Genomic DNA, 14870 nt, shown 5'->3' with positions numbered 1-14870 from the left:
GCTTTTCGCAAGCAGCTAGGCAAGATTTTAACTTGGCAGTGGTGGGATGTCAATTGATGGTTGTTGTTGCCTGTTAAACTTTGTTACTGTGACAATTCACCTTATTAATATTCAACCTTCCATCTTCCCAAACTCGCCAACCAAGCGAGACGTATGAAAATTTGAAATGGAAGCTATAGTGCAGTGATTCAGCATACTATTTGCTCTGAATAGCCTCCATACTAGGTGGCTGCATGATTTATTACACTGTTGCAGCTTCTAGAAAATGAGGGCCATTGTGTCCCATATGTGCACCTGTCACTGCTGCTTCTCCATGTGCATTTGGATAAGATGAGGTCATTGATTGCCAGCACCACATGATCATCTCCACCCTGCGAATGTGCAACTTGTTGGCGCAGTCCTCTGAAATGCCAGCTGCCTGTGCAGTTTGTTCCTTAGCCAGCTGTGGAGCTGTCATAGATAGGTACCTGTGGATCCCACTGAGGTAACAGTATCTGGTCTCCTTGTGGGTGCAGAGGCAACCTAGACGATGTCTCTTCTGAGGGCTTAATACTGTCATCCTCAGGAAGGTAGTTCTTCTGTAGCCAGCTGCTTCTCACAGAGGCCATCAGGAGCTTGCAAGACAAAAGAAAGTGAGTTATTGCTAATGGTTGCAAGTAGTATCCAACATTTGAGACTAATAGTTGGGTTAATGAAAAGGCAGAAGTGGCATGCAAAGAGGTACTTGCTCAATTTGTGGAATGTGGATGAATCGACATCCCTGCAGGAGTGCCCCTGGTTGTCTTCTAGGAGGGCCTAGGCCGCTCCCCTTATGGTGGGTGTGGAACATAATGTTGGCTGTAACTCCACTCATCCGGTCTCTCTGTTGTGGGCTGCCTCCTGTTGCAATTGGAAAAAGCGGGGAGGTAAGTAAGATGACAGTTTGTGACACAAACGTTAGTCTGAGTGCATTTTGGGGAAGGGTGGTGAGACGGCAGAGTGGAGAGCATGCATGGTTAGTGGTGTGAGAGGCTGAGGTGAAGAACGGCTGAGAGAATTAGTTTCAAACAACAATGAGGGTGGTCGTGGCCGAGGCTTGGTAGGATGCATGTGCAGTAGTGCTGATAGATTGAGTGTGAGTTGGCAGAGAGAAAACTGTGGTACTTACCCTGGTGGAGAAGGTCGTTGATTTTCCTTCTATATTGTTGCCCATTTCTTGGAAACCTGGAGACAGCACTGACTTGATTTGTGTCCCCAGACCAAGCCAGCATGATCTGGTGGCATGGCCTCCTTTGCAGGTCCACTGTGAAGAAGATGCCTTACCATTGCACCATCCTCCAGAGAGACGGAAAAACGTATGTAGCAAAAGAATTAAAGGCAAATTGAAAAGCGGGAAAGACAGGAGCAGAGAAAGCAAACAAATTGTCATCAAAGAATTGTAGTTTTGACTTTTGAAATAGTGTAAAACAAGCACATTCAGTTCAGTTGCCCAGTGTTCATCTTGCCAGTTTCTTGCTAATTTCAGTTTCAGATACATATAACAGATGCCCAAATGGAAATCACCTGTCTTATTTATCACCATAAATCAAAATTACCCACAGGCAGACAGACATGCATAGAATTGCTTCCACATTTTTGTCATTTAAAATATGATGAGACATTATATTTTTGTATTCTGTCTTTCATATTTTTGAAATGTTTCCTAAATCTCAAAACTGTGTTCCCTTGCATAAGCAAAGACAGTGTGAGAGAAATTCTGATGGCATATTTCACAAAGTCACTCTCAGTGATTTAAATTGTTGCACATTAATTCTGGGCTTCCTTTATTAATGTTTGAGGAGCAGTCTGTTATAAATGTATGAAAAGGTTTAATGTGTTTTATTGAATTCCTTGCTCTTCAAGGTCACCAAAATTAATCCTGTGTAACCTCAGTTACACTATTATTAGAAGAGGCAAAGTATGCAGTTCTATTGCTAAATTGAAAAATGATAAAACCATGAAAGAATGTATTGGAAAAACTGCTTTGGGAGGGTGTATCAAAATTCATTTGGTGAGGTAGTCAAAATCACTGTCTTAAATCAGATTCTGAGGTACATTATTCATCACTGCATGGTGCATGCTTCATTATTTGTTATTACCTAGTGCCTTGAAGCAGCCTGTAGCCATTTATAAAATGACAGCTTTTCACGAACAGTATTTTGGAGGCTATGTTAAAAATGTATACTCCCTGTGCCAACTCACCACAAAAGGATATAACAGACATTTATTGATGCATCCTCAGAAAACATGACATTTCTTTCAAGGTTGAGAAGCTATATATGTATTGTATATTTTATATATAATATATACTTATAAAATACATTTAAATAATTGTGACTGAAACAAATATTTTCTTAATTCTGGTGCTGCCTTGCAATATGTTTTTCATAATGACTTTTATCTTCAACTTGCACTAATAACAGCTACAGCCATGTGCTCAGCAACAAACATGAATAACGTCTTCCAGAGTAGATCTGTGAGCATGGCACCAGATATTCAATGATGAAAAAAATAATGTATTACTAATTATTATACCATGAATTTCTTTTGCAGACTCACATTATATTATTATATTACAGAAGCAAGTTGTTTAAAATCTCTATGATATAGTAGTTCTTCATTGTAGCATTCTCTTACATTATGCATATTATAGTACATAGCTATCAATTGCAGAGAAATCATATCCAATATTCCTGTAGTTAAATTCCAACTGTAAAGCAAACTTGTGTAGTTCACTTAAATATATTTTAAAATGCTTCAAATGCTGTGGTGATTCCAAAATATGATATTTATTTTGCATATTTTGGCATTCATTGTGTATATGATTTTGGGATTTCTGATCTGTTAGGACTGTATGTATTAAGAATTGTTTTCAGGAAGGAAATAAAAAAGTTCAAACTATTTAACATTTGCAAGAAACAGAAAATGTTGGAGAAATTCAGCAGTTCTGGCAGCATATGTGGAGAGAGAAAGTTTCAAGTCTACTGTCACTTTTCTTCAAACTGGGTTAATTTCTGAAGAAAAGTCATTATGGAATTAAAATGTTAACTTGGTTTCTCTGTCCACAGATAGTGCCAGATCTGCTGGACTACTCCAGCACTTTCTGTGTTTGTTTCACATTTCCAGCATCTGCAGTATTTTGCTTTCATTAATACTGCAAGCAATGTTCTTTGCTGAGTTGGAGTAAGTTTGTACAAAACCAGTTTCAGAGCAAATATACAATACATTTATCTTAAATAAAGATTGTGAATCCTCTGAAATGTAATATAACAATTTTGTTGATTGTATATTGTTGCATCAGAGTTCATAGATGATTAATCAGGGTGGCTTGGCGTCACTTCGAACGGTTCTAACTGGTCTACAATTATAAAAGTCACCATTAGCCTTGTATCAAATTTTCTGCATACAATAAAATACATAAAAAAAGGGTATCTGGTAAAGGATTTTTGCCAGTATTCCAGTCAAAGATTTTGACTGACAAATGTTTGTTCGCTCAGTTTGTGCTAAATATTTGAAAGGCACTTCTCTCTATGAATGTCCTATGCACATTTCATGTAACCACCCATTAGCTTCTGTACAGATAATATAATCACAGTATGCTCCTGCATATTAGTCTTTAGAATGAAAAGGATAAAAACTTATTAAGATACTTGAATTGATTCTTAACTTGTCTCTATTTTGTCTGTTTTTTATAGCTACTGGTTTATGACAATTGATTGGAAATTTTGGTTTTATTTTGAAGGTGCTATGTTGATGACAGAATCTCAAAGGTTGCTTGGCTGAACCGATCTAATATCATTTTTGCTGGAAATGACAAATGGTCCCTGGACCCTCGAGTCACTCTGTTGACCAGCGCTCGCTTAGAGTATAGCCTTCAGATTCAACAGGTGGATATATCTGATGAAGGTCCTTATACATGTTCAGTACAGACCCAGCACCATCCTAAGACCTATCAAGTGCATTTGATAGTGCAAGGTAAGGTGTTCTATCATTTATTTGTACATATGTTTGAAAATACAATTTTTGAATGTCCCTGGAGGCAGTAGCAACATTATCCCAATGTTTAACAGCTAGTCATAAAGACAAAGTGCTGGGTTTGGTGAATGGTTATTGATTTAATTGTCTTCAGAGAAAGTTATTTTTTGAGGCTTAGTTTCTGTGTTTATTATCAAGTTTCATACACCACAAATGACAAGAATGTCAGATGAGAAAGTAAAGAGGTAAGACTATAAATCTGAAGATAAATTGTACACAAAGAAACTGGATCATGTTTCTTCTGAAACGCCCCAACTGGTTTGGGGCACAATCTATCGATGCAATGGACATCTTTAAAGTTGGCAGTAGGACCACATCAAACTGACCGCTATACCCTCATTAGGGTATCACTTGTGAAGTACAGCCTCCAGGGAAACCCAGGTAACAGCACTAGCAGAACTGGCTGGGATGCTCTCTGGGAGAACGGAGGCAATCATGATGATGTGAACAGAAGCTGACAGTGTTCTGATTTTAATGGAGAGCACCACTCCTTTCAGTTTCATGTTCAGTAGTATTGAGGACTATTTTTTTTTCCATATATATGTGTAGCATTTCTGCAAAGGAACGATCTAGTGCCTGAACATTCAGGGTAAACACATGTTCTATAGATCACAGCTATTTTTCAGATGAAAGGAAAATGATTAACCTTCTAGGTCTTCTGTCCAAGCAGACCTTAGGCAAGAGGGGATCAGGGTGCTCTGTGTGCATCCAGGATGCTTCCCTGAATTATTAAAATTACTGACAACTACTGAAATAAAGTCCTGTGTGTGTGTGCTGAAAGTTTTGAGATTTTGTTCTGCCCAACAGCTAATTTGCTCAGCAACATGTGCTAATAGGCTGGAAACACCCTCACCAACATGTTTCAAAAACTCATTTCTTACATAGTGGTTAATTGCTGGTTTATTATGTGAAGCTGTGAGCAATTTTTGGATGTTTTAGAACCATGAAGCATTATGCTGACTGTGGAGAAAATAATTGTGCTATTTCTGACTGCATTCTCAGAGGTTATACAATATTCAAGGCTGGTGTAGTCATGTTGCTCCATAAGGGAAAAGCTCTACATGAGGAGAATTACCTGCATTTCTCTTCCCTTGGATATAGCAAAGTAGGATCAAACAACACTAGCCTTTGTGTGAAATACCAAATTCATTAAGGTCCGAGATACCTATGTCACCATTCTGCCATATTCTGGATAAATTGGGTTCCACTTTCAAAATGTTTCACTTTTTTGCAACCACAGACTGCACCACATGCAAATCTGTGTTTGGTGTCCTGGCAGCAGTTATGATTCCATGATCCTGTGTAAATCCCCTTGTTCAAGGTTGCTGAGCATCCATTGAGAATACCTCTGATGGCTGTGGTGGATGAGCAGCTTTGGGTTGTGTGAAGCATTGGCCACTCATGCACTATTGGACAGAATGGTCCTTATACTGTGCAAAAAGCTTTGGCATAACCTGGAGTGAATGATATCTCTGTTCAATTCACTGGTTAAATTTGCAGTTGGGCATTATCAATTATATGATCCGAACTTTGCCTGTGCATCCACAGTAGATTGAAAGGAAGCCCTCACTAGCTTTAAACATTTCTCCTTGAGGTCTGCTCAAGAGGGTAGGTTAAAATTACAAACTATGGATATGGAACAGAATCTTACAATTCAATGTTGCTGACCTTTGTTCTTGTTCCCACCTGAAAGCTGGGTTAAAATCTTCCCTATACATTTTGCAGTTATAAGTTATTGATCTATAAATTTATTATAAAAACTTCATATGTAGGTAATCATATTGTAACTAAAATTATTTCTATACCAACCTATCCAGCGCTTCTGCTGAAGGTACCTCTCCTGAGAAAGGATATAATTTTACTTTGATATGTTTGTTTTTCTAAATTCCATTTTAAATGCAAGTAATATGATTTTATAATGTGTTATAATCCTAGGCAAGGCCACCAAATTTATTTACAGTCTGGTTCAGGACCATTCATTTCTTTTTGCTTATTGCACATCAAGTTTGAAATCCCTGTTACTTACTAAGTGAACAAAGTCAGAATATTCTATGGTTTTGAACAAACAAAATAAACTTAACCTAAAACCACCTATAATGGATATTCAATTGATACTTTAACTACCAAAATAACCATGGTAAATATGGGTTAACAAGCAAACTGTGGTTGATCATCCCAAAGTGAACACAAAATTGCAGACATAACCAAGAGGTATCCCACAAATTTCTCAACAATTTACCCAAATGAGACTAATTATGTGTGTCATAAAAAATATTTAAAATCTGCCTCCCTCATGAAGAATATTAGCTTCTCTCTTTCAGAAAGCTAGTTTGATCCCCAGTTGACAACTACTCTAATTAACCCAAGTTTAGCGGGTTCGAACTGCTCACTTTCAACTGCTCCTAGGACCAATCTTTGAGACTTTTTTAAAATTCCATGCCAATTGGACTAACCTTTCAGAATGTATGCCACTGTAATGGTCAGGCTAAAGGCCATTGTTTAAATACAGACATGGTACAAGCATTTCAAATGCACTGTGATCAACCATAACTCAACTCCCAGCAACTCATTTTTTTTCCCAAGACTGCACCCCACTGTGCTGCAAAAGATGCATTCTGCCATCTAATTACTAATATAATTCTAGCTCTCTAGCTACACTGAGCAGAACCTTACTGCTACAAGTTATCCTTGATCCCAACTGCATGGAGCCAGCTAACAGCAACACTTAACTGAGAGAGACAAATTTTTGTTAAGCAAAAGTATAAAGGGAAATGGGCCTGATATGGTGTTAAGTCACAGATGAGGCGTGATCTCATTGAATGATGAAAAAAGGTTCGGGGCTGAATGCCCTACTCCTGTTCCTATGTTCAACAACATGGAATCACTCTCACTGACTCTCATGGGAAAAATAACTGATCCTTTAAATGTTGGCCACCAACCTTTTGAACCGATTTGAATGATCAATTAAAAACATTACAACAAGCCTTGTCCTTATACTGAGGCAGAATTAAATAAACTCAGTCTTATGTACTAAAATATTACAAGTTGATAGCTTACAGACCACAAATGGATAAATGAGAAAAATTAATACAATTGCAAGAAGTTAACAAAAGTGAATTGTATGAAGATAAATAATGTATTGCAACACAAATAATCGGATGACAGAATTGTCTGACTCATAAGGCTTTCTGCTACCAAAATCCAAGGTGCTTTACAGTGACTGACAGATGATAATCAAGCAAGCCAAGCCAGAAGATATTTAATTTGAGAAAATAGAAAATTTTGTTTCCACACAGTACTCTATCCACAACCTGGCTGAAGATGGATGGAAATTACCCAGTGGAAGGAATTAAATTCAAGTGACAAGCAGCCTTTGATGTGAAATTACTATTGTCTGTCTGAAAGTTGAGTATTCAACCATTTTGCACTAACAGTCTCCTGTGATTACTTAGCAACTGAAAGGCAGCAAAACAACATTATCTTTTCTTCTGAGGGCATAATTTTATTGAACATGATGCCATTTACTGCAGGATTTTATATTAACAAGTTTTTCTACTGCAACTTCTGAAAAGAAGTGAAGTCAATAGGGTGAAAAATTGGAGCGAATAGTTGAGATGGAATGTTTTGGGACAACCTTGAATTTAAAATAAAATGTTATGAATGGGAGCATAATTGGGCAGTGGACCAAAATTCACATTCTCAGTGTGAGGTTAAAATTCTCATATTACAATCTCTGAGCCCTCTTTTGCATTGGTACACATTAATGTTCTAGGAGAAAGTGAGGACTGCAGATGCCGGAGATCAGAATCGAGAGTGTGGTGCTGGAAAAGCACAGCAGGTCAGGCAGCATCCAAGGAGTAGGAGAATTAATATTTCAGGCATAAGCCTTTCATCAGGAATGAAGGTGTCTTCATATGATTAGAAATGCCACCATTTACATTTGCCACCAGTACTCATTGGACCATATCTCCAGGATAGTGATTGTTGTGTTCTGCACAACCTAGCTGAACAATGAGGTGACAGGTTAGGAGACACGGATGTGTCTACAGACAAGGAATGGGAGTCTAACGTGATGCTGAGGGTGGTGAAGCTCATATGCAGCTGCTGGAGAAGCTAGGACAGTAATAAGAAGCGGCAAACTGGCTTGAAAGAATCTAATAGCTACCAGATTTGCGACCAACTGACTTTGGACTAATGTATGTGGACACTTAGAGCTAGAAGCCAATTGTGGCTGACAGACATTTCTGCCGTGAAGAAAATGTTTGATTTCTCACACTTAGACTTTAGGTTCATTTATTTGATATTCGATAAAAGTTATTTCACTGGTGTTTGCTGTAATTACCTCATATTTGGTTTCTAAACATCAGGATGGAGGTATGCCAAAAAACATAGGCACTGTGCAAACGTCTGCAAGCAAAGGACATTCATCTCTGTACTGATATAGAGAGCCTACATAATACTGATTGATTTTCCAAAGCCATACATCTTGGTTGGGGTTGCAGTTACCCATGATCCTGTTCCTTCTGGAGGGCAGCAGAGATTGTCAGTTTCTGTGCCTTGGTCACAGCTCCACATGATATTTGTGTGATATTTATGATGCTCAGTGCCCTTCAGTGTTGGCTATTAAATAAGCAGAACCAATCATATGCCTTAATAGATTGAAAGTGACAACACAGATATTGTACAAAGTGCCATATTTTTGAACAGTGTTTGCTTCTTTATAACATTGATACCTGTGCCCCCTAAGTGATTTTAAGGTCCTTCATTCTTTCTTTCTCTACTGCTACATTTAGGTGCTTCCTTGACAGCTGCAGCACAACTTGAGAAATCTTGCTAAAAGCTTTGTCGGCTTGTCTCAGTTATTGTGGTGTAGGCATGTAGCACTTTGTTCCTGGAGGAACGCTGTCTCATTTTTTACTGTATCAATTGTATATGGTAGAAATGACAAATAAAATCTACTCTACTCTACTCTACCTGGTGGGCTGCAGCCTGATGGGGATCTCCTGGATGGATGCAGTTGCAACCTTTACACTCTGATCTGATGGAGTTACTGGTGTTGCTGGCACATGTGAGGCACAGGGACATATCCCAGTGCAACAATGTCTAAGTGGCCGACATGCACATTCATATTTATTGTGCACATTATTCTCTTGCAGAAGGAAAAAATCATTAATAGGTATTAGCATGGGTACATGACTACTTTCTCTGCATTCTAGACACAGATTGTGATTTCAGTCCCCAGAGCTGTGGAAGTCTGTTTTCCTGTTACTGGTAAGGAGAATGGGATTTGTGACATCTGAGGAATGAAGGGTTTTGAATGAATAGTGCTTCTGTTTGCCAAGAGTTAGAGTGAGTGAAACTCAAAAATGCATTTTATGACACGTGTCTGAGATACCTCTGAGGTGTTCTGACCGAAGCCAGTTTTTGTGCTAGAGTCTATTGGTATGCAACCCTTTGATGAAAACATATCAGTTGAGAAAATTTAGTGACTTGGTAGTGCAGGAGCTGCTGAGTTGTAGCTCCCTTTTACGTTTTAACTATGAACTATCACAGACATGTGAAAGCAATACCACTGTGGTGTAAGCAGTGCTGCATTGGTTGCTGTAGTTATTTGAGACATATTCAGTGCAGTTGAAGCTTCTGATCGAAATGTCCTCAGCAGAGACAAATGTATAATGTGAACTTGTACTCACAGGAGCATGGAGTATTAAGAAAAAAGTGACACTTAAAGCGCAGCAGGTCATTAATGTTCTTATGGCAGAGATTCATATTCCCTTGAATCTTCGTGGACACTAACCCCAGGGCAAACTTGGATGAGGCTGCATTATTGGAGTGGTTCATTTTGCTGTTCTGCAGGAACAGTACATTCTTTTCTCAATAGTCTGAAGGAGAACATCTAGCACTGAAGCATGAAGCCACTTGCTGTCTCATACTAGATATCTCCAGGAACAGGTGAGGAAGAGAACTGGTGACCAAAACAGAGATGAGATGATGCTTGCATTTTGTTCCAAACTTTGCAAGGATTCAACAGTGATTAATTTTGTCTTTTTGCCATTTTTCCCCCCTATTTCCTGCTGTTTTACTACGCATGGGCACTATCTGTTCATGTCCCACTCTGAGTATCATAACCCAAACAGCTACTTTGTAATTATGCCATATCCTTTTTTTATTCATTCATGAGATGTGAGCATCAATGTCCAGACCAGCATTTAGTGCCCAGTTCTATTTGCCCACAAAGCAGTTGAGAGTCAACCACATTGCCGTGGGTCTAGAGTCACATAGAGGACAGATTAAGTAAAGACAGCAGTTTCCTTCCCTGATGGACATTAGTGAACCAGGTGAGGTTCTAGATTTTGGTGTGCAGGGCACAATTTCAAAGATTATGGGTATAACAGACTTGGAAGCATTATAAACAGTGGAGGAGAACAGTGCAGAGCTCCAAAAGGACATAGACAAATTGGTGGAGTGGCTGAGAGATGGCACATGAAGGCCATTATAATGAAGTGTGAGATTAAGTGTTTTGGTTAGAAGGGCAAGGATGGACAAAATAAGGGTACAACATTAAGGAGTTGTAGCAGCAGAAGAACCTGAGTGAATATATTCATAGATCATTGAAGGTGGTAGGTCAGGCAGAGAGAGTAGGTAATAAAAGCACACCGTTTCCTTGTCTATATTAATAGGAGCACCAAATACAAGAGCAAAGAGGTTATGCAGAACTTATACATTTGTTGGAGCTAAGCTGGTATATTGTGAACAGTTCTACATGTCACACTGCAGAAAGGATGTGAACTCACTGGAGAGTGTGCAGAAGAGATTCACAAAAATGGTTCTAACAATAGAAATTTCAGTTATGAGCAAAGATCGGAGAATTTGATACTCTTCTCATGGGAGAGAATAAATGCTATTAAATTCATGAGCATTCCAGATAGCGTAGACAAGAAGAAACTGATCTCACTCATGAAAAGATTGAGAATGAGAGGGTTTTGATTTAAAGTGATTTGCAGAGGCAGTAACGTTAGAAAAATGCTTTTTTATACTTTGGTTTGTATTTAGAATGTGCTGCCTGGATGTATGGTGAAGGCAGAGACAAGACGGTGTTGAGTGGTTATTTGAATAGAAAAATTTTTCAAGGGTAGAGGGCAAAGCTGGAAGAGAATGGCACTGTTTCATAATTCCCTTTGGAGAGCTGGTACAGATGCAGTGGGCCAAATGGCTGTCTGTGCACAATAACAATTCTGTGATTCTGATTCAAAATTTACCCATTTACCCACTCTCTGATCTGGTCAAACATTGATTTACCCACTTCTGGGATCCATTAGGCCACCTAATTGCTCCCTTGTGCCATCTGGCAGTGCCCATTCCTAAGATCTCGGCACAGCCAGGAAAGCTGGAATTGCTGACTAATCAGATTGGCTGGCAGCTCCAGGAGGGTGGGTCGTCTCTTTACTGAATCCAAAAGTAACATGTTATGTCTGCAGGGTCAGGTTCAATTTGACCAGTTTAGCTGTCCAACAAACTTTTCTTCAACAGAGCAGGTGTCAAACATTCCAACCCCTGACACCCCAAAGAAATCTGACCACATGTGGCCAGATGACTTAAAATTGTTCCTTATTTAGTGAGTCAAAGAGGAATGCCTCCAAGGAGTATGCTTGAAGTCTTTCAGTTGCTGACAGTTCAAGCTTTCCTTGCATTTTGAGTATGAAGAAATATGTAGGTGAGCCTATTGTTTTTCCAGCTCATTTGCTTTGTGCAATGTTGTCTCATGTTTTAGCTCCATTAGAAGGCTTTACCAAATGTTCTGGTTTAAATTTATAAAACACAACAATGATCTATCACACTGGAATTTTATCTGGAACTTATTTTTGTCTCGGTTCTGACTTTGTAGCATCACTTCAATGTCAAACCTATGTGTGCCTCAACATTATCCAATTTTACAGAATGTGTCTAATGATTGCATTACATAGGCATGAAGCAGGTATGGTTGAGAATAAGAGCTATTTTCAAGCATAACTTCACAAATGTTGTCAAAATTCTACCGTCACGTTGCTTGGCTAAGATTTTTAGCTGCTTTTGCTGTTAGCTACTGTTTTATTGTCTACCCAATTGATGTAGTTTTCTACTTTTGCCCATTTCCCAGATCTAAAGTGACCTCAATCTGAGTTATATTGGACATACCCTTGCATCTGTATTTCTTGAAAGCAGAAGAGAAGGAGGAATAAAAGAGAACAGGCATATTAGACACCAGAGGAGACCCAAGACAAACCTATTACCAAGTAATATTACATTTATAGAACACGTAAGCAGTAGTGTTCATGGAAGCTTTTCTTCAATTAAAGAATAAGTCAACAGTGAGTTATGAAACATGCTTTATCCTCATACAACCAATACATCACAGCCAGCCTAACCAAGTCGTAGCTGACTGCTACCCAGTAGCCTTATTCTATTGGGTCATTGTACCCTACTTTAGGGGACAGGATATCAGTAACATTGTTGAAGTGCATTGAAACATTAACAAATGTCTTCTGGAGAAACTAGTTTATCAGCTTCCCCATGTATAGCAGCAGGTTAGGGTATTCTCTTTCAGCTTTCCCCCATACACTTTCACATTGTTCCCATTCAAATAAACATCCAATGCCCTCTTGTATGCTTCAATTGACTCTGCTTCCACTCACATCCAAATAGGATTGATCAGTGACAATACTTTGTTAAGTACAGGGGGATTGTCAGCTGAATCTGCATGGTTATGCATACTCCATTAATTAATCCTACCACCTATGTCAATGTAAAAGTGTCCCACTCATTCCTATCCATGTTGTTTGTGACCAGCAGCACCATGTCATGGAAGTAATTGCTTGCTTTGCTGGCTGCAGTCTTCATTTTCAGGGATCTCAAGTCCATGAATTCTTTCACAAACTCTCAAGGTGGATAATGGAAAATCAGGGAAACTTGTGCAATCATAGCTAATGGCATTTTAATGCTTTCTGCAGTAGAAGTTGAACATTTCCATCAAGCGTTCCATTAAGAAATCAGAATCATCAGAGAGAATGCGATGGTAATTTTGAAGGCACACTTCAAATGTAGGATGCATTTTAGGTGCTTTTCAGTACAGTCCACTTAAATTTGAAAGGATGGTGTTGGTGTGTTCCTTGTATGCAAGGTTTTTGCCTCATGCATTAGTCTCCTCACAGAAGGCCTGCTGGAGGAAGGTGATAGATGTTCAGCAAGAGGACATTACAAAGGAACAATAATAGTACCTTTGTTGACTTGACCTCCTGCATGCTTCTTTGTGTGTCTAAGTTTATGATGTGACAGTGCAGCTGTTGGACTAGAGTGGACACAGTCAGAAGTCACATGATCCAGACTTCACCTGATGAAAGAGCAGTGCCTAGAAAGTTTGTGATTTCAAATAAACCTATAACTGGGTGTCATATGACTTCTGACTAGGTTTATGACAGTAGTATTTCAATTGTAACTTTTTGGAAATTTGTCACAATGATTCGCTCTACTTGAACTTTCCTGTATCTCTCAGCTGTAAATGCAAATGCAGCAACATTTTTGGCTTGTCTTGCTTAGCCTTTCAAGATGCTACAACTGTTTAAATCTTGGCTATCTGTAAGGACAACTCGCAGGTAGAAATGGAATTGTTCCTTAGAGCTGATCTGAGAATATTTACCAGTGGCTACATTGCTTATGTTAGGCAAACAAAAGTTCCTCCCATCACTAATGTACTAGTTCAGAAGTCAGGTGACACCAAGTTATAGTCCAACAGGTTAATTGAAATCACAAGCTTTCGAACCATTGCCCCTTTGTCAGGTGAAGTGAAGAAAAGCATACAGGCACAGAATTTATAGGCAGAGAGATCAATGGGCAGAGAGATCAAAAGATTACATCAAAGAATATTACCTAGAGTACAAATTCTTAAGAGAGAAATAGCTAAGGAAAATGGTTCAAAGATGGCACAAGGCTTTAAGAGCCAACTTTTTATCATTGGTGGATGATACTGTATTATCTTTTTAGACAATAGAGACATTACGTCTGACTGATGGAGTTGAGCAACGAATTTAACCATGACAATTTTATGGCAATTTGAGCAAGTATAAGCCACACTTTCTATGAATCAATATACAAAGTAGATTTAGGAGCAAAGTGCTACACATGCTGGAATCTGTTCTGAAAACAACAAATGCTCGAGATCACAGCAGGTCAGGCAGCATCCATGGAGAGAGAGCAAGCTAATGTTTTGAGTCTGGATAACTCTGTAGCAGAGCTAAAGTGAAGTGTGGAGGCGGCAGCATTTATGCAATAGTTGTGGGGAGGCGCAGTGGGTGTATGGTGGTGGTGGGGTGTAGAGTGTTAAGGGAGAAAAGATGCTGTCATTAAGCTTAAGCTTGCTCTTTATTCATGGATGCTGTCTGATCCACTGTGATCTCCAGTATTTGTTGTTTTCGGTACAAAGTTGATTTATCAATTTACTTGGAAATTCCAAAGGAGTTCACACACAACATTTTTTTTAAAGATGTAGTTTATCACACCCAATTGTTTTACCATCCTTTGAATTTTGAACATATCTTCAATAAGCTTCACTAAAGAATGCATAACCATTTATTGAGTTTGGTCAATTATCAAGCTGTTGAGATGTTGTCAGACCAGGATCATTCATTTTTAGATATTAAATAAAGTCAAGTCCAATGAGGCACTGTTTTAAACAAAATGAAGTCAGCACATCATTTTCTGTTTGTTTTAATAAATGTCTCTGCTTCCGCGAGCTCGCCTTGAGATGAATTATATTAACAATTGTGGACAATTACTGGAATACT

The 14870-nt window shown here is 38.7% G+C and overlaps 1 protein-coding gene across 4 annotated transcripts in view; it reads left to right on the top strand.

The window, feature by feature from the left end:
* The window catches only part of lsamp (limbic system associated membrane protein), an 843236-nt gene that overhangs the window by 357268 nt on the left and 471098 nt on the right, over positions 1–14870 (top strand). For all 4 annotated transcript variants that reach the window (XM_043700769.2, XM_043700768.2, XM_043700770.2 and 1 more), the window contains exon 2: positions 3761–3993. In XM_043700769.2, the coding sequence (XP_043556704.1) occupies positions 3761–3993 (233 nt within the window). The remainder of the gene's footprint in view (positions 1–3760; positions 3994–14870) is intronic.

The sequence above is a fragment of the Chiloscyllium plagiosum genome, unplaced genomic scaffold (genome assembly GCF_037043375.1).
Source record: "Chiloscyllium plagiosum isolate Xiang-an unplaced genomic scaffold, Cpla_swu_hap1 HiC_scaffold_12, whole genome shotgun sequence".
NCBI classification, from domain to species: Eukaryota; Metazoa; Chordata; class Chondrichthyes; order Orectolobiformes; family Hemiscylliidae; genus Chiloscyllium; species Chiloscyllium plagiosum.
The sequence above is the reverse complement of the archived record's forward strand: the minus strand, read 5'-3'. Positions and strand labels throughout refer to the sequence as shown.